Source organism: Cyanistes caeruleus, chromosome 3 (genome assembly GCF_971803275.1).
Source record: "Cyanistes caeruleus chromosome 3, bCyaCae1.hap1.1, whole genome shotgun sequence".
NCBI classification, from domain to species: Eukaryota; Metazoa; Chordata; class Aves; order Passeriformes; family Paridae; genus Cyanistes; species Cyanistes caeruleus.
The window spans coordinates 33386653-33405648 of NC_141703.1; the positions used below are offsets into that span (position 1 = coordinate 33386653).

The 18996-nt window shown below is 44.1% G+C and overlaps 1 protein-coding gene across 2 annotated transcripts; it reads left to right on the forward strand.

Moving 5' to 3' along the window:
- Positions 1–6394: 6394 nt before the first annotated feature.
- RGN (regucalcin) lies at positions 6395–18212 on the forward strand. 2 transcript variants are annotated; one of them, XM_086880673.1, is made up of 7 exons: positions 6395–7268; positions 7552–7717; positions 9967–10149; positions 11402–11617; positions 13110–13241; positions 16912–17066; positions 17799–18212. In XM_086880673.1, the coding sequence occupies exons 2-7, from the start codon at positions 7555–7557 to the stop codon at positions 17847–17849; spliced, it is 900 nt and encodes a 299-aa protein (XP_086736799.1). In that variant the 5' UTR covers positions 6395–7268; positions 7552–7554; the 3' UTR covers positions 17850–18212. The 2 variants fall into 2 exon arrangements, with proteins under 2 accessions (XP_086736799.1, XP_086736800.1); XM_086880674.1 differs by having other exon boundaries at positions 6501–7268; positions 7507–7717.
- Positions 18213–18996: the final 784 nt, after the last annotated feature.

The following is an 18996-nucleotide window of genomic DNA, read 5'->3' on the forward strand; positions in this document are numbered from 1 at the left end:
TTTTCATTTGTTGTGATTTATTCAGGGCTTTACACTCTGTGTCTGGCAGGTTGTAAAACTCATCAGTACTGTGTCCATCAGGACTAAATTATTTCTGCAGATTTGGCAATACTTTAACAAGTTAAGTATCCAGGAAAACCCCTTCCCCTTCAGCCTCCCAAAAAAAAGAGTCGCTGAGCACTAATTTGCTGTGTATAGCAAATAGTGCAAGCCTGGCTTTCGTTTCTGCCTAGCTGAGCAAATGTAACAGACCATTTGCTGCCCTGGCCTCGCTTTTCAATGTATTTGCTTATGCTGTGGGATGGCTGGTTTTCCCTGGTTGGACAAAGTGACTTATGGAGGAAGAGTCGCAGCCAGGCCTTCTGTCTGATCCCTCTTCTTGTACCCCCGCAGCCGTGCGCAGCTGAACACTCGCCTGTCTGTGTGCAAAGGACAGAGTGGTGTGAGCAGGTTCCTGGGCTCCTGTCTGTTTTACCTGACCTTTTGCTGTAATTCCCCCTGCTCCCACAGGCCGGTGCTGTGAGGTACCTTGCTGGCACAGAGGAGCTGCTCCCTGGGCTGGAGCAGAGAAGAAGGCAAAACGAGAAGGTGGAGGAAAAGGTGCTGGGCTAGCTGCACAAGTGATCCCACAGCATCCCTCCTGCTCTGACTGGCTCTGCAGCTGAAGAGAAGGATGGGATTTGCAATGTGGATGTTGGAGGCAGCAGTGACGCTCCTGCCTGCGATGGGTCTGGCGGCAGCAGAGTGAGTCAGAACTGAGTGGCCAACAACACACTTGTGGACTGGCTTAAGGACTGGAGTGACTGAGCAGGTAGCCCCAGGCAGGATGGAACTGCAGCTGGAGAAAGCTTGGGTGAAATTGAGCTCAAATCCCTCAGCTGCAAAGCAAACAGGAGGTAAAAAAAGGGGAAAAGGCAGTAAAGATGCAGACAGAAGGGAAGAAAACCCAGCACTGGGAAGAAGCAGTACACACTGAACTGTCAGTTGTTTTTCAGGGCCAGGATTTCTTCTTCCCTAAAGGCATCTTGCAATAGATACCAGCAGCAGACTTCCTTGTCATGACTCTCTGACTGGTGGCTTTTAATTCTCTCTCCACATACCATCTGCTTGTGGCTGGGATGTGGGAAAGACAGGGCCAAGGAAGGAGATTGGTGTCCCCATTAATTTGGAAACAGCTACTATTGGTTTGTAGGGTCTTTTCAAATAACTCATTGTGCTTACTTGTTGATGGTAACATGGGCCAAGGACTAAAGAGACTGCACAGTGGTTCTGAGCACCATCATTTCTGCCCTAAAAGAACTGTTTCTCAGTTCTTGTATGCTTGTGTATATCACTTGTAGAATGTTTTCTTTGCACCATGAATCCCAAGCGATTGAAGGAGAAATTAAAATTGTTTAGCTATTAAGCCTGAAACATTCCCTTGATTTGATGTGGTACCTCTGGCGACCTGGCCTGGATGTGCAGGCTGTTCTGTAGACACATGATGTGGATCTGATACCTGGGAGGGACCCAGTGTTTAAAGCCTTCCTCTGGGAGCTGCGAAGATAATCCAGCGAAACCACCGATCCCAGTACTTGTAAAGGTTTAGCACTGCAGGGAATTGACACATCTATTAGGAAAATATGCTTTTGATGCGAATTAAGGAACAAAAGCTGCTTGCACAACCACAGAGCTTGGCATGCAAGGGAAAAATACTGGGGAAGGGCAGAGATGGAAAACAATGGAGTGCCTCGATGCAGCTTCCTTAGGAAGAAGTGAAGACACAGACTTCTGGGCTCTGGTTTCATGAGAGATGCCCTGCTACTGCTGCTTCAGAACCTTCCTTTCCTTCATGGCTGAACACTTTTGCCACTCCTGAAGTCAAACTCTTGTGATGATATGTCCCTCTTGCAGAGATGATTCTGGCTGTGCTGCCAGGCTCTGCTCCTAACCAAGTCAGTGCATCTAGCAGGATGTGACAAGTGGATTAAAGTGACTGCAAGCACACACTTCTGAAAGAAAATGTTACATAGCGATTGGGTAGGTTGTTTGAAATGCCTGTTTCTGTTCCTCAAGTTCACCCCTCAGCAGGAAGCTTGAATAAATTTGTGTGACCACATGGTTGTAGAAGGAGAAGCAGCCTTGGATATTTGCTCATTAGTTTCCCTGCCTCTGTGTATGCTGCTTCCAGATAATCTTTTTCCAGTCGGCTTCTTTTGTCTGGGACAACCTTCTGGATCCACCTTGCCCTGCCCTTTCTCTGGGATTCTTCTATTGTTTCAGGCTGGGCAGATCCTCCCTGCCTTCCATTGCTTTCTCAGCAGCCTTGGAGCTGGGTATCTGCCTCGCCTTGGCTGTTTTATCTGATATACATTGTTTTAAATCTCTGGGTAGGCTCCATAATGACACCTTTATGGTTTCTTTTGGCTTAAACATCCTAAAGACGTTTTTTCTGGTTTCTGTTGTTTTCCTCAGGTGCTGCCCCACCCATCCTAACCTGAAAAAAGAGCACTGTGGAGCAGGACACAAGTTGTAATTTCACAGTTCCATAACAGTTCTAGAGTTGTTCTGCTCACTAAATCAGTGGGCTAGTGTCCTGAGGAAGAATTTAAAACTTAGCACAATAGTAACATAAAAGGAAGGTGCAGTCAAGAAATCTCCTGCTTATCTGAGAGCTCCTGAGCTTGACAGACTTCAAGAGTAGTACCTATAAATAGAAAAAGCGTTATATGCCGTTTGGGAAAATGGCTCTGATTATATCTTGGGAAGTACAGGCGCTAGTGAGGGAATGAGTCATCTGAGAGGGAAAAACATCTCTAAACTAGCCCACCCACTTCACCTGAAAGCGTGGTTGCATTCCTTTGTGGTTCCTTATCTCAGAAGGGTGGTGCCAGGTAGTTTGGGAACCCCTGTCACTGGCATTTTAGGCTCCATTTGCATCTGATTGAATGGAGCCTGACCAAAGCCTTTCCCTCCTTAAAACTGGTTCAGCTATTGTTCTGTTGTCTCCTCTCAAATGAAGTAGGGGCATTGTTTCGATTCTACAATAAGCCAGACATCTCTCCTGGTTAAAGGAAGCACAGATGCCTAAAAGCTGGATGGGCTAGGTGGTGTGGATATTAATAAGCAAGTTATAGTTTACACTCATTACAAATGGCTAGTACATAAACCAGACTCCTGAAATTGTCTGGTTGAACATCTTAAATTAAAGCTCCGTGAAATCACTCTAAATCTGCAGTTAATTTGAAATTTATTTTTGATTTGGCCAGAGGAAGGATCTGCATGCCTGTAAGCGGCAAACACTGAAAGCACTGTTGCTTCAGTTATTCGTCTTTCATTCAAATCAGTTATTTGAATGAAAGATGCTACCTGTCCCTGAAGCCCTGGCTCTGTTGCATGACCTCTGCTGTAGCACATATCAGTGCTCTTTTTTTTTTATCCTGAGGCAACTAAAATGCAAATCCAGGTCACATGGGGTACAAAGACCAGAAAAGTAAGGCATAAATGAAAAATGTCTTGGCTGTGCTCCATTGAAGAATGCTTCCTGAAGCACCCTGTTGCCCAACTGCTCCCAGTACAGAGCAGAGGTCTGGAGAGGCTCAGCCTGGGAACTCCAGATTTGTGAGGCAGTTTAAGGCTGCAGAAACTTGCACTTGTTGCTGCTTCCATGACAAAGATGTTGGAGGTGTGTGTGTGTGTGACAGTGTGAGGGTGTTCATGAAGCACTGGGGAGACTGGCTGCAGTGGGAAGGGTCACTTGCTTAAGCATTGTATTATTGAGAGATGCTTTTTCATGAGCCTGTGGGCAGTACAGAAGGAATTGTGCTGAAAGAAGTCTGTAATAAACTGTAATGAGTACAGGGTGCAATTGTCATTTTTGTGAAAACGGTCTTTAAAGGATAAATACTTCAATATGATTTCATGGTGATTGGTGCAATCCTTTGTAGAAAAGATTCCTTGTCTGAGATTCTTAATCCATTCTGGATTAATTTGTGTGACAGTGGTAAGTGTTAGACACATAAATTAGTCAATGGGCACATATGTGTTGGTGCCACCTTTTACTAAGCAGACATTTGCAAACAGGAAAATGGAGTACTTTGGCAAATGTTTTATTATGTTTAAATACACAACTGTGATCATCCAGACTAGTAAACAATTGAAACTCCTCAGCAGTTTGATCTCTCCTGGAGTTACTTGTTGCTTGCTAACAAATAAAACTTGATCTGGATACATAAGCCAGTTCCCAGAACTATACTTGGCTGCAAACAAGTGCATGGCAGTGCCAACTCTTGCTTTCCAGCCAACTGATAGCAGTGACTGATTTCATGTTTCTACCTCTGCTTTTGCTCAGTGTTTTTTGCTTGTCCCTCCATCTGTGCACCCCCAAATGCAGTATTACCTTCTAGTGGAGAATTCCCATGTGCCCACTCTGGTTTCCCTAATAGAAATAGGCTTGTACTGAGGTAGTGGCTCCTTGGGCTTCACTGCCCTTGGCACAGTCCCTGCTCTCAGCTTGCCCATCTGCTGAGGAGGCCTGACAGACTCTGTATTCAGAGGCAGCTCTTGGGATACAGACAGCTGATAGACAGCATTTGCACTTCATACCAACCATGGATAAGGCATAGAGGCCTCTCACCTTCAAGCAGGAAGGAGGACTAACAGTTGTAAAGACTACAGGTGAAGGAAAAAAGGCAAGGATTGCTCTAAAGATGAAGAAATAGCAGGATTGGGCTCATAAAAGGAGAGAACAACTGCAACTTCCTAGGAATGAGCAGAAGTAAAACCCAGTCTCTATAGGGCCTGAAATAGTTCAGCATCTCTTCTTGCCTACAGTTGTTGATGGTGGGGAGATTCTTCCAGCTCTATGGTGCTCTGAGCTGTTCTTCAGAACTGCTGAGCATTTTCTGACTGGCAAGAAGGGTAATGGCTTCTGGCAGGCTGAGGGAACCTGCAGGCTCGGGGAGGGCTGTGACACCTTACAAGGCCTCCCACATCACATATCTCCTCTTTGTGTTCTTCATGATTGTAGATAAGCATTCCACTTCCCTGCTCCCTCCCACCATGTGGAATAAATGCTAAACTACCAGCCTGTCCTTTGGAAGCCACAGAGGTGCTGTGTCAGCTCCCTGTCAGTCAGATTTGGAGGCCACACGGTGGCCACTCTGTGTCTGCGGTGCAACAGTGTGAAGTTCTCAGTGGGGAAGGCACAAGGCAGCAAAACCTTTGGCTGCCACTTCTTCTGTGCTCTTCTCTCCCACAGTGAAGTTGTATTGGCAGAAGACCTCATCTGATGCTCTCTGTGAAGGCACCTCACCATGGATTCCTCCCTGCTCTGCCTTTCAACAAGCTTGGATTGGCCATTACAGAGAAGACAGAGTAGGGGTGCTGTCCCATAGAACTAGAGATCCAAGCTCCAAATACATGGCACAGAGTTTGTGTTGTAACCTAGTGCTTACAGAAGCTGTTAATTTTCTCCCAAGGCGTGTGCCAGCACACAGCTTGTTTTGATGCCTCCAAACCATGCTGGCAAATGCTTAAGTCAGCAAGGAACAGAGAGACTGGTGAGGTGGGTTGAGGGTGTATTTCCTGTTACTGCTGGATTCAGTAATCTTTTGCATTGCATCCCAAATGGCCTTGTAGTGTGCAAAGACTATGGGAGAGCAGTAAATGTGGCTGAGCTTTGCAACTTCGTTGTACTTAATTCTTCACATATGTTTTTTTGTTGTGTTGTTTTTTTTTTTTTAATTTCTGCAGCTTCTTTCCATGTTCTAAAATGTATGGAAAAAAGGAGAGATATGTGGCACTTTTTGTCTACTTTGTGTTGGTTGTTGCTAATGATTTGCTGGCCTCAGGTCTGAGATGAAACCCTGCTGTTTGTTGTACATGCAGCAGTAGGACAGAAAGAGAAATTCAATGTTAAGCACTGAAGGAATGGAAGCCTATAAAATAGAAGTCTAACTGCTCAGATAAGGTGACAAAAAGTTAATGAATATCACATCAGAACTCCATCAGAAGAAGCCTACATTAAACACTTGTTGGTAAGGTCATGTAGCCCGTGAACTTTCCAAATGTACCACTAATAGAAAAAAACGTGACCAAGTGAAGCCCAGGCTGTGACCACCTGCTTTATGAATAAAGGCAACTAAATAAAAATATTCAACAAGAGATAATTGCCAGGAGGAGGATGTATTATAAGGAACAGATAAAATTTCTAAGAGGAGCTGTGTGGGGACTACTTCCTAAAAGACCCTGCTGGGTGCTATGTGATTACTGTTGCACAGTGCCCCTTGAATAATGGGGCTGCTACACGAGCCAGCTGGAAACCGGAGTCTGGATGGGCAAGAGGCAAGTTTTGGAGCAGCCGAGTTAATTCTGGTTTGTGGGGACACAGCAGCAAGCCAGGCCGTGCCTGCCGTGTGCTCCTGGGTTTCCAGGAGGAGACAAACCAGGCACGGAGCAGTGAGACTGAAGCCACTTAATGTCACTGATCCCTATGGGGATCACCAGCCCCCCAAAACAAAAGGCAGTATGGACAAAAGGCAGTATGTCATGGGATGCTGAAGAGGAGACTTGGGATATAAAAAGTACCCACTGCTTTGAGACTTGAGGCCTGGGAGCTGTAGTGGCCACGGCAGAGAGATAAGCAGGCGCAACAGATGACTGTGTCTGCAAACTTTGATGCCAGCTGTTTACCTGGTGCCTGTGGAATTTTTTGAGACTATACAGCACGAGGAGTAAAAGAGGACGGGTCACGATGAAGGCCCAGGATTTCTGGATAACCGAGGTGCTGCTGCAGGAGCTGTGAAGGATCCCTGGTGCTGAAATCAGGGCCGAGTCTCTGTGGCCGCCTACACCGGAGCAAGAAGGCAGGGAGAAACCCGGCCTTTCGGGAATCGGCCTCTCCGGGGGCTGACAGAGCTGGCCAGGCGGTGGGAAAGCTCTTCTCCCTTTTTCCCTCCCAGCAGCTCTCGGAAGGGGGGTGCAAGCCGCTGCTGTTGGACCGGCGCCTGGCAGGCTGCAGGCGCTGGCCCTGCGGGAGAGGAGGATCCCCAAGGGCCCGGCGGAGAGGAGGATCCCCAAGGGCCCGGCAGAGAGGAGGATCCCCAAGGGCCCGGCAGGCCAGCCCGCCCCTGGCGGGGCACCCAGGGCGCCGCTTGCCCTCTCCCGGCCCGCTATAAGAGCTGCTCGCGGCTGGCAGCAGCCACGGCCGGCCGTGCTGGGGGCGCGCTTCCTTCTCACTGTTCCCCATATCTATTGCTGCTGCTCGTCCGTCCCGTGTTCGCAGGCAGGTAGGTAGGCACATGCACACGCATGTGTGTACGGGACACGGCGCTGCGCCCCAGCAGCCGGGCATGCGGGGGCGGGCCCGCCGGCGGAGCGGCCTTTGCCTCCCTGCGCCCGCCCGCACCCCCCCGATTTAATTGTTTCCCTCCCTTTTATTATTACCCCTCTTTTTTTTTTTTCTTTTTTCTTTTTTTTTTTTTTTTAACCCCCACATTTTTTCCCCGCCGTTCCCGCTCCCCGCAGCCGTGGCGGGGCCGGGGTGACAGGCGGTGACGATCCCCTCCGCAGGCCATGTCCTCCCTGAGGATCGAGTGCGTGGCCAAGGAGGGCTGCAGGATCGGGGAGTCGCCCGTGTGGGACGAGAAGGAGGGCGCGCTGCTGTGCGTGGACATCACGGGCAGGAAGGTGTGCCGCTGGAGCCCGCTCACCGGGGAAACGCAGGCCATTCCCGTGGGTAAGGAGCTCTGGAAAACCCTCCTGGGACTCGGGCTGTGAGCCTCGGCAGCTGCACGGTGCTCGGAGCTGGAGAGCTTCCCCTACAGCCTGCCTTCTTCGCTGGCCAGCATGCTGGGAGACACTAAATACAGACCAGACCCAGTCCTGGGGACTTTCCTTACGACTTTTTGCTACTGGGTTATGTTTGATCTATTGCTTTCCCCTCTAAGCTGTCCACAGCTTGATCTCCTTAGCTCGTACCTTGTCCCAGAAGTAAACTTCTTCTGTTGGTGTCTGCAGTAGTTCTGATGCGAGTGACCAATGCTCACAACATCTTCTGTATTAAAGGAAGATTTCCAATAACGAGTTAAAAAGTTGATACTAAGGTAGTGGTGTCACCAGCTAGAGTCTCAATGGTTCAAGTATTTTTTCTAGAAAGGAAGAAATATGCTATTAAAAAGTGATTGCGTTAAAAAATGATTGCAGATTTACTGCTGGATATGATAAATATTTGTGTTGGTAGACAGCTCCCTCAGTGGTTTCAGTACTATTTGTTGTTTTCTCACATTCACTAGCACTTGGTAAAAATCAATTTTGTCTACCTATTAGATGTTCACATTACTCACTAGAAACTGATCTGGGCTTATCTGCCTTTCAGATTATAGTAGTTGCCAATTTCAAGATGAGAGAAGGCCTGATGCTAATCTTGGAAATGTTGCTTCCCAAATTTACCTCCTCTTAGCTTAGCTGAGGGAGTGTGCTTCTCCCTGCCTTTCCCCCAAACTGATCTACTCTCCAAGGTGTAGTATTCTACTTGTGGCCTCTCTGGAGATGTGGAAGAGAGAGTAGCTGAAGTAGCTATTTTTTAAATTTATTTATTATTTTAATTTTTTTTTAAAAAAATTGAATTGTTTCCTCTCTTTAACGATAAAATAGTTATAATTAATAGTTGTGCCTTTGGGAATGCCATGATTAAAAAAAGCCAACAAAACCCCAAACAACCAAAGAATGCCATGTGATTATAGTAGTGGGTTTCCAAAGTGGAAACTAAGAGAAATTATTCATTATTACAACTTTTAATAAGAGAATTACAACAACCCCGTGCTCAGAAACAACTTCAAATGCCCTTTATAATTCCGCAGGGGAAACACCATAGCTGCATTAACTGTGCCTGGAGGGGACACCTATGGTCAGTTTTCTCTTGGGCATAAGATGGTGCTGCAAATCAATCAATTCCTGCAGAATGCTGCTTGAACAAAGCCCTCCGGGGTCTCAGGGCACTGAGCTGGGTGCACGGGCTGAGGCTCTCCTTGCACTGGGTCTGTGCAGTGAGCAGCAGGGTGGCTGTGTCCTCATGCACCCCTTGCCTCTGGGGTGATTTGTCAGGAAGGTATGGTGGTGGTTATAAATGTGAAAGTATTTCCTAATTATACCCCTGCAAAGCTATAAATACAAGAAATGTTTCAGTTTTAAATTAGAAAATTAGTGACTAGTCCCATTTATAGAAAATATTATGCCAGACTCAGCTGCCCTGCCTAAAATTATTATTCCTTAGATTGCATCTGATTGTAGGCTTTTACAGAAATGTTGTCTTCACACTCACTGGTTTTGTTGGTTTTTTTACTAATTCCTTTATAGTAACCTGCAATTGAGGTTTTATAGCTCAAGTGAGTGTAAACTAATCATGGAGCGCTTACTAGTTTTCAGTTTTGTTTTCGCTCTTGGGAAGCTCTGCCACTCCATGGTGTGTTTTTGGTGCTGCTGGAGGCTGGTTTGAGCGGCACAGCAGAGTGTGGTGTGGGAGGGTGTCTCTCCTGCCCAGTGTGACCTGTCCCAGTGCAGAGATACTCTGCCTCCATCACTACAGGGCTCATTTACACAGGAGCTGTGCAAAATAAACAGGGTTGCTCTAGAGCTCTTGTGGCAATTGATTTTTCCCTCGGTGAAAGGGAAACACATGCAGTAAGCTATTGTAAAAAGCATATGTTCCTGTCCCCCTTTTTATACTCTTTTTTTTTTTTTTAATAAAGCACCTAGCACAACTAAGTGCTGGTAATGATTATAGCTCCTGGTAGCAGTGGTCATACTCAAGTTCATCTGGGATAATCCGTTTCTATGTATTTAAACATCAATTTTGTTGGTAGAAAAGTAGATTGTTTCTCTTGCCTGTGGTTTCGCCGAGTTCAGCTGGCATGTCTAAAGTGGGCAGAAAAGAAGTATGTATCTCTTCACAGCACATCTCATTTTTCAATTTCACCCCATTTCCAGATGCTCCTGTGAGCTCTGTGGCTCTCCGGAAGTCTGGGGACTATGTCATCACCCTGGGAACCAGCTTTGCTGCTTTGAAGTGGAAAGAGGAGCTGGTGACCACCATTACTCAAGTGGACAAGGATAAAGCAAATACCCGGTTCAATGATGGCAAGGTGGATCCTGCAGGGAGGTATTTCGCAGGTATGCTGCAGTCTCTCTCCTCCCTCTGGGTGCTTGCTGGGTTGTGGTGATAAGATGTAATGATCAGTTCTGGATGCAGCAAGTTTTCCTTCATAGTTAAACAGTGGGGATTTATTTTGCTATCTTCAAACAGAGTTTAAACCCATTTACAAATCTGTTTATATCACCTATGCACTATCTAATCTGGACTGTTTTGTTAAAAAGAGGCTGACTACTCGGAGCCTGCCTAGTTTAAGATAACTGGCCTTGCCTCTTCCCTGTCAGTTGCTTGTTTTAAACTTTGGAAGGGTGCCAATAGAAAATACTTTTCCAGTGAGGAATTTATTATATTTTGTGGTTTGTTCTCTGTAACTCAGAATATTATTTCTAAAAACTAAGGGACTATTCATCCTGGAGATGAGAAGGCTCAGGGGATCCCACCTGACTGGGGAGGGAGTAGAAGAGCTGGAGGCCAGGCTCTGCTCAGTGATACCTACTGAAAGACCAGGAGTGGGCACACACTGAAACTCAGCCAATTCCGTATGAACGCAAAAAAATTCTTTTAACTGAGAATGATCACACAGTGGAACTGATTGTCCAGAGAGAGTATGGAGTCTTCATCCATGGACATCTTCAGCACCCATCACTGGTGGGAGGAACCTGTGGTGTCTGACCCTGCTCTGAGCAGGAGGTGATCCTGATGATGCCCAGAGGTGCCCTCCAGCCTCAGCTGTGATCCTGTCCTCCTGTTTTTTAAAACACCATTCTGTGCTTCTGCTGTGTCGCTCAGTCCTGAGGCCTACCTTAACCTGCATTTACCCAGCCTCTTCTTGAGCCAGTCTCAGCTGCCAACTTCAACCTCAAAGACGAGATTTGCTTTAAAAGAGGCTTTAGTGTAAGACTCATTCTGAGGGAGGAGGTAATGTTTTTCCACTCTCTCAGCTCCACAAGACATGAAGATGTATTGTAAGTTAAATGCTGGCCACACCTATCTTAATATATGAATGACTGAATGAAACATTTTGCAGGAATCGTGCTGCACACCATTTCATTTTGATGAACAGAAATGTTCATTAAAAGAACAAAGGCTGTGTTTTGCCACCTTCTGCTAAAAGCAAGCGCTTTGGAAGTTCACCTTTTTCTTTTGCTTTTAACTCAGTTTATTCCTCAAATTTCAGAAGCCCGCTGTGGTGCTCCCTTCTACCTTGGCAGTGTGATCTGGAGGAGGGTCCATTTACTCTGAACCTGCTTTCTCCCCTTTGGCTCTGCACAGGTACGATGGCAGAGGAGATTCGTCCCGCCGTGCTGGAGAGACACCAGGGCTCTCTCTACACCCTCTTGCCTGACCTCTCAGTGGTGAAGCACTTTGACCAGGTGGACATTTCTAACGGGCTGGACTGGTCACTGGATCACAGAATCTTCTTTTACATTGACAGCTTGTCCTACTCGGTGGATGCCTTTGATTATGACCTCCAAACTGGAAAAATTGGTATGAATGGTTGTGTTTTAAAATAATTGTTCGTGCCTAAAGACTGTGATGTTTGTTTCTGCTCTGGTTATTCCACAGAGATGATCAGAGCTTTGGGAGCAGGAATCCAGAAACCTCTTTCGAGCAAAACAGCAGAAGCCATATTAACACCTGTCTGCGCCTGCGTAGGCTCCTGGCTCAAACCAGTCAGGGTCGTTTGGTAATACCATAAAGTATTTAAATTGCGTGGCAGTTTGAGCAGTAATCTGTACCACTGTTACTAAACACAAGGCATATCTGATCTTCCAGTAAAAAGGACAAAGTGTATCTCACCTGTCTCTTCCTGTGGCTGCGTGTTTCTTGTTACTGGGAGCACAGGCAAAGTGACAGCAAGCTTGAAGTCTTGCGCAAAACCTCTGCCAGCTTCACTAGGTGTTTTTTCAGTCCTCACCCTGTTTTGTTTTTTAAAATACAAGCTACTGAATGAAGATTCTGCAGAAAGAACAAGGCAACAACGGTAGCAGTAACTCAAAGCTTCCTTCGTTAATTTAAAACAAAACAACGCCTTAAGGGCTTCTACAAGCTTGGGCAAAAGAAAAATTCCGGTGACTCGGACTAGTAATTTGCTTTTGAGTACACGGGCTGCAGTATTTTGCTTTGAAAGAACCCAGCCAATTTGATGTTTAGTTTTAGAACTCTGAATTTAAAGTAATTTTGGATGTAGCACCTTGTCCTAATGTCTCTCTGCTATGGCTTACAACTGAATTTTTCCTCAGAAAATAAGGTACTTCTCTCTCTCTCACTCGCTCTTGCTCGCTCATTCTGTGGGCAGTCTGACAATCCCCAGGAGCAAAAAGGAAACTCATTAAAAATATTGCTGCATAGGAGAAACATTGAAGTTGTCAGAGCATAAAATAAACAATGTTGGGAAGTTGGGTTTAATTTTCTTTAATAACAGTGGATAAAAGTTCAGATAGAGTTGTTTGTTTTTAGGTCAATAGTATGCCTTTGAAATTGATGTTTTTCCTAACTCTGTGTTTATGTAAGCTCTCAGTTTATATATCTGAAAGTCAGTTTTGTGTTGGAGCAGTGATTATTGGCACGTTCCAGCAAACTGTTTGAAAAGTCTCCAGCTGGAGCAACCCATACTGGAAATGATTCAAAGTGCTTTTAGAATAAGTAATTAATTTTATGAATATATCTAACATTAATTTATTCAGTTATTCATTTAATATTGCAAGTAGAGAACATGAGTAGTGCGCTAGAAATGAATGCCAGAAAGAAGGATTATACTTTCAATGGATAGAAACTGATCCACAGGCTTTCATGCTGAGAAACAACTGTCTCGGGAAACAAACAGGGCAGCAGACACAATCTATTTCTTTCATGAGAAAAAAACTCAGGGCCTCAGCACAGCTTTTGAAAATAATGGTACAAACAACTCTGCTGGGCTGTGACTGATAAAGATTTTAGCAACTGTCTCGCTCAGTTCTGTGTTTTTTCTAACCTGCAGGCAACCGTAGGAGTATATACAAACTGGAAAAAGAAGAGAGCATTCCTGATGGGATGTGCATTGACACAGAAGGCAAACTCTGGGTGGCTTGTTATGATGGTGGGAGAGTGATTCGCCTTGACCCTGAGACAGGTAAGTCCTTGCAAAAGATGGACTGGAATTTTGTGTTAAAACAAATCAAACCAACCAACCAACCAAAAAAAACCCAAAAAGCAAACCAAACAAAAAACCACAAAACCAAAAAAAACCCAAAAAACCCCAGAGTGAGAGGTAGGGATTTTTCACCTCACAGAAATGGTATGTCTGCTCTTTTATTAAAAAAACATGCTTTTTTTTTTTTCCTCTTTTTTTTCTTTTTTATTATTATTTCAAACAATTTTATGTCCCTGCTCTCAAAAATTACCTTTGTAAATAAGTCTCCTTTGTTCCCAGCATCTGTAGTGTTGGAAAAGATAAAGTTGCTAAGGACACCATCATTCTACTTGTGAATTGAGTTAGCATCCTCTTGCATCCTCCAAAATTAAGACCAGTATTTATCTCATTGATAAATGGGAAAGATGACTTAAACCAATTTTGAGTCTTGTTTCTTCAGCTTAGTGTATTATTTTGGGCAGCCTGCTGGATTTTATTAAAAATCCCACAGGACACTGATGCCAGCAACGTGTTTTTTATTACTGGGAGTTATTTGCACGATCAGTTTTGCAATGAAACAATTAAAAAAAATGTTTAATGAATTCCACAGCATTTTATCATTCCCACAGTAATGTCTTGGGTGTGCCCATTGTCTGAGTCTGTTGTTCATTGCTGCTCTCATTTGGACTCATTGGTGTGCCAGGGATGATTTACTCTGGGTAGAAAACACATGTAAAGCACTTAAGGGAAACTGAAGCACACTGGCTGCAAGAGGCTTTTGGGTGAGAATGGGAGCATGATTTTGTTAGCTCCCAGACAGCACAAGTTTGCATCATGCAGCAGAAGAGCAACTGCTCTGGGATACATCTGAAGCCCAGAGATTTTGTGGGACTGCAGATTCAGGGACACCAGTGCTTTGTCTGGAGCGCACAGCAGACCCTGGCACACGTGCACCAGCCTTGCTTCTGACTCTGCTGGAAACCTTCACTTGAGGCTCAGGCTGTGCTTTCCCCCTCACCTTTTGATATGCAGCCATCCAAAGTCTTGCCAACCTGTGGGACTTCTCCAGTTCTGCAGAGTTTGCACCCCAGCCGTACGAGAAAGAAGCTCCAGTTGGGAGATGCCAGCAGTGCTGGGACTTGTTTCTGGACCCACGTCCTCTCTGGTGGGCACAGCATTCCTTGGTGACATCCACCAGCCCTCTAAATACCCTCCTGGGGTAACAGATTAAATAATTTTTCCTCTCTGGTTCACCGTTTCTACCTTTTTCCTGCCTGGCCTTTTTTTTTTCCCCTGACCTTTTTTTTCCTTCCTTTTTTTACTTATTTTCCTTTTCCTTCTCCCTTTTGGAGGTGTTTTCATATGGGAAAGCTAGAAGGAATAGTGTCTGTAAGCAGATGGATAAGGATAGTAAAAATATTGATGGTAGAGAACATATCCCTAATGCACTCCTAGTCTTTAACCATGCTTAGAGATGGATGAGGTACTGATATGTAGGTAGTCTATTTCTCAATGTATTTTTCTTCCATGGACCTCTTCTGTCTCCCCCTCACCCATGTCATAGCACTTGCAGGGAACAGTGTTAAGAAGTTTCACAGGATAAATGTCCGTGTCACCTTTTTTTGTAACTATCTCATGCTTATTTGCCCTTTCATGCTATCGCTATAAAATAATATCTAAAATCTGCAATTTGCTGAATTCAGAATGAACTGAAATTATTTAGGGAGATAACCCAGGCATGTCTGAAGAGAATCCTTTGAGAGCCTCTTTTAATGCACAGTAGACATTAAGTGTGGCTTGAATGGCTGTCAGCCAGTTGCAGATACATCCATCGATAAAGAGCTCATCTAAAGCACGGGAGGGATTTTCAGGTTTCAATGATAACAGAGCCTGGACTTTGTTTTTAGGGCAATGGGATGAGGAAACTTGTTTGGCATCTTTCCTAAGTGAAGGTTTTTAGGTTCAGGGTGAAGCAGCTTTTCGGGTCTAGGCTTCTTTAGCAGAGATGGCTGCTGCCTTTGGCCGGAGGATGTGCTACAGGGAAAGGCTGATGGCTGATCCCGCGGGGTTTGCAGAGGACTCAAGGGATGTCTAGCTTACATGTTACCAAGTCTTGTCATAGCTTCTGGTCACTTAATGACCTGCTAGTTTTATTCTTTAAATTGGAATCCTAGAAGCATTAAGGTTGGAAAAGACCTCCAGATGGAGTCCACCCCTAAATCATCTCTTTAAGTACCACATCTACATGGTTTTTAAGTACTTTCAGGGATGACAATTCTACCAGTTTCCTGGACAGCCTGTTCCAATGCTTGAAACCTTTTCAGTGAAGAAATTTTTCCTAATATCCAATCTAAACCACAATTAAATATTTTATAGTTCTTCCTAATGATTGTTTTTAATATCCTTTGACTTTTATAGTGTCAAAAAGATTTGCTGTATTTGTCTCTCCTATAGAGATCAAGCACAGAGTAATACTTCAGATAGATTGTAGAGCATCCAGGTGCAGATTTTCTTGAAACTCCAGGGAGACACCTCAGAGCTTTGTAAATTATGTCTTCCAGGCTGTTATCCACTGATACAGTTGTACAATTGCAACCAGGGTCTATCCCCTTGTCTTTGGGGCTCATGCCTCTTTTCCTACAGTCCATGTTTTTTCCTTTTGATTGCCCTTCCCACTCACTTTCTCCCAGACTTGGTGTCAGTCAATTCCTAGGCTTCCCATCATCAAAGGTACTTTCCTGCTTTTCAATACATCACTAAAGTTAGTTGCTATAAGGGGACCAAATCCTTTATAAAAGCAGTTGGGAGGACTGAAAAGTTACACATTTTGTAAGGAAATTCATGTACTTTAGCATATTTCTAGAAAGAGAAAGTCACTTGTAGGTACATAAAATAGACATAATGAGAATAGGCTGTTATTGCCCAGGATTAGCAGAAATTTTGGAAAAATCTGCTGCAAGATGTCTTGACAGCCTTCTGGTTAGGGCTAGAGGCGATCCGTTCACTGCCATCATTAAGACTCTAGTTATTTGTTGGCATAATAAATGACACATAGTATTATTTATGGTAGTGCTAGCTTTTTATAAACATCAGACATGTCCTATGATCCCTGTTTTATGCAAACTTGATTTGAAAGACTATTGAAATTTCAGGAGAAACTTCTAGGAATTAATCTTCCTTAACCGCAGGCAGTAGAGGTCTAGCAGGAGGTACGCCTCCGTAACGCTGCATGAGGTCTGCTCGCTCCAGGCTGCCTTTGTAGTTAAAAGTAGAAAAGTCAGCAGGTCTAGGGCGTGATTCATGTGACCTGTTTCAGAGAGGAATTCTATCCCATTTCCATTGACTCCATGGACAGCCTAGATGCCGAGCTCAGATACCTGTTTGTGCTATGGATGTTAGCATTTAATTAGAGGATGAGCTGGGATTGAAGTTGGATTTGTTGGTGATACCTGAAACTGAAACTTGTCAAATGATAAATCGTCAACAAACAGGGTTCACAGAAGTCTGGTTTCTCCCTGTCATGGTGCTCATCAGTCAGGATGGGACCTCCCCCAGCCCTGGTTCCCGCTTTGGCAGAACACCTGGCTCAACAACGGTTATTTGCCATAATTTGTTTAAATTTCTTGTTCTAAGTAGACAAACAGGAAACATCATGCATGTTTTCCTTCAGGAAAAAGACTCCAGACTGTGAAACTTCCCGTAGACAAAACAACTTCCTGCTGTTTTGGAGGAAAGGATTATTCAGAAATGTATGTGACTTCTGCCAGTGATGGGATGGATAAAGAGTGGCTTTCACGGCAGCCTCAGGCTGGTGGGATTTTCAAGGTGAATGATACTCTCTCCTTTCATTTTAGAAGGTCATTTTTTCACTCCTGATTGTTTCAGGTAGCAAAACTCCAGTTTGCAGTGGTGGGAAGCTGGAAGAAGATAGCTGTTAGAACATTGGTCATATGTGTTAAGCTGCTGTTTGTATTTTTTGTTCCTGTTGCAGAAAGTTAAATGCATTTAGAGATTTGAAGATACTTTTAGAGTTTAAACTTTGTACCAATGCTGACAGTGCAAATTTTCTATGCAATTGTCTCTTTATACTTCTCCCTCTCCCAACACTGTTTGCGTTTTCTATTTATGGAAAGGATGGGTAAATACATGTCTTAATCAGTGGCTGATAAAAGCATCTGATTTATTTATTTTCTAGTTAATTATCATGAAGTTATCTCTTAAAAAAATTATTCCACTGGGATTTGTTTTAAAGCCCTGCTCTTTGTGTGTGCATGCCGAAGGTTACATTGTGAACTGCAGAATTAAGGCTTAGCAGTATCTAAGAGAAGAGGCTTTTGGGGAATGGACTTTGGCCTGTGATTACTGAGCTTTAGAGAAAGAGCATGCATTGAAATTCCAGGCTGTGATGAGCTGATGTGTGCAAAATATATCAGGATGTCAAGCTGAAGGACACGGTCCTTTTCTAAATTAAAGCATGTCTAGTTGTGTAAGGAAACCAAGTGTCTGATAATGGTGAATTAACTCTCTAATTGTCTTTTTTTCTCTGTGTTTTAACAGATAACAGGACTGGGGGTGAAAGGAATTCCACCATATCCATTTGCAGGTTAAATACACTCTTCAGAATGGATTAGAGAGGGCTGATGTAAGCAAGACAAGTCTGAAGGTCTTAGTCTGGTGCTCAGCATCTTTTGCTTTGAAACCATAACACCATTAGAATATTTTATCAGGAAAGGATGAAGAACTACTAAGATACATGGAATATTTTAAAACTGATCTTTTTTCTCCTTCTAAACTTACTTTAAATATATGATGGTACTTTTTCTGTTATGCTAAAAAAGATTCTCATCCTAATAAGCCACTGTTGTAATTCTATTTTATGATTAAATAATATTTTAATAACTTTTTATTGAGTGTTTTTCTGTCTCATTTGCAACTTATATAGTTTTTCTGATTAAACTTGTACTGATTAAAGTTGTACTGTCTCTTTTACATATTTTCAAAGTTCCTTATAAAATGCCCTTTGGTGGTCTTACCACTGTTTTAACTGTAATTTTGTCCTGTGGAGTTCTCAACAAGTGAAACATTAATACCTCTCACTGTGCATCTGCAGCTTCCTTCTAACAGGCCTCAGCTGCGGCTGTGCTTAAATTAACTCTGGCTGGAACTGATCACCCTCTCTTCCCAGTGCCTGTTACCATGTTGCTAATTTTGTTAAATACAAACCCAAAATTTTTGAGTCAAGAACCGTATCCTTTCCTATCCTTTGAAAATCTTGTCCTGTTCTGGGGACGTCCACGATGACCGGAAAACGTTGGGCATTTTTGGCCATTTGTGCATAAAGCACAACCTGCACATAGCTCCTCCAGAACCAGCCTCCCACAGAGTACAGAAAGACAAGGCAGGCCCACAAGCCCAAAAAGCCACTGCTTTTATAAATGTGAAGGAAGGGCAAGATCTATTGCAATTTCTTTACACCACCTGTTGTATATGAAAACCTACTCACTGGGATTGCATTTTTGCTGTTAACTTCAGGCTTGTGTGTACTGCAACAACTGTCACGTATCTCTGTTGGATTTTAAACTGCAGATTTTTGCTCTTGGAATGTTACATGTTCCCATATTAGTGCACTTCCATCTGCAGGTGGAATTATAGCTGTGTGTCCCCATGCTGCTGTGTGAGAGTAACCCACCAAGTGACTGCCCAGTGGGCCTGTGGCAGCACGTTTTCTCTCCAGGTAGCTCCAAGAATCAGTACG

Excerpts from the sequence above, each read along its gene's own strand:
- RGN (XM_086880673.1), top strand. The coding sequence starts at position 7,555 with ATGTCCTCCCTGAGGATCGAGTGCGTGGCCAAGGAGGGCTGCAGGATC. Across the intron at positions 10,150-11,401 it reads TGCAGGGAGGTATTTCGCAG|GTACGATGGCAGAGGAGATT; the intron begins GTATGCTGCAGT and ends GGCTCTGCACAG. Across the intron at positions 13,242-16,911 it reads TCGCCTTGACCCTGAGACAG|GAAAAAGACTCCAGACTGTG; the intron begins GTAAGTCCTTGC and ends GTTTTCCTTCAG.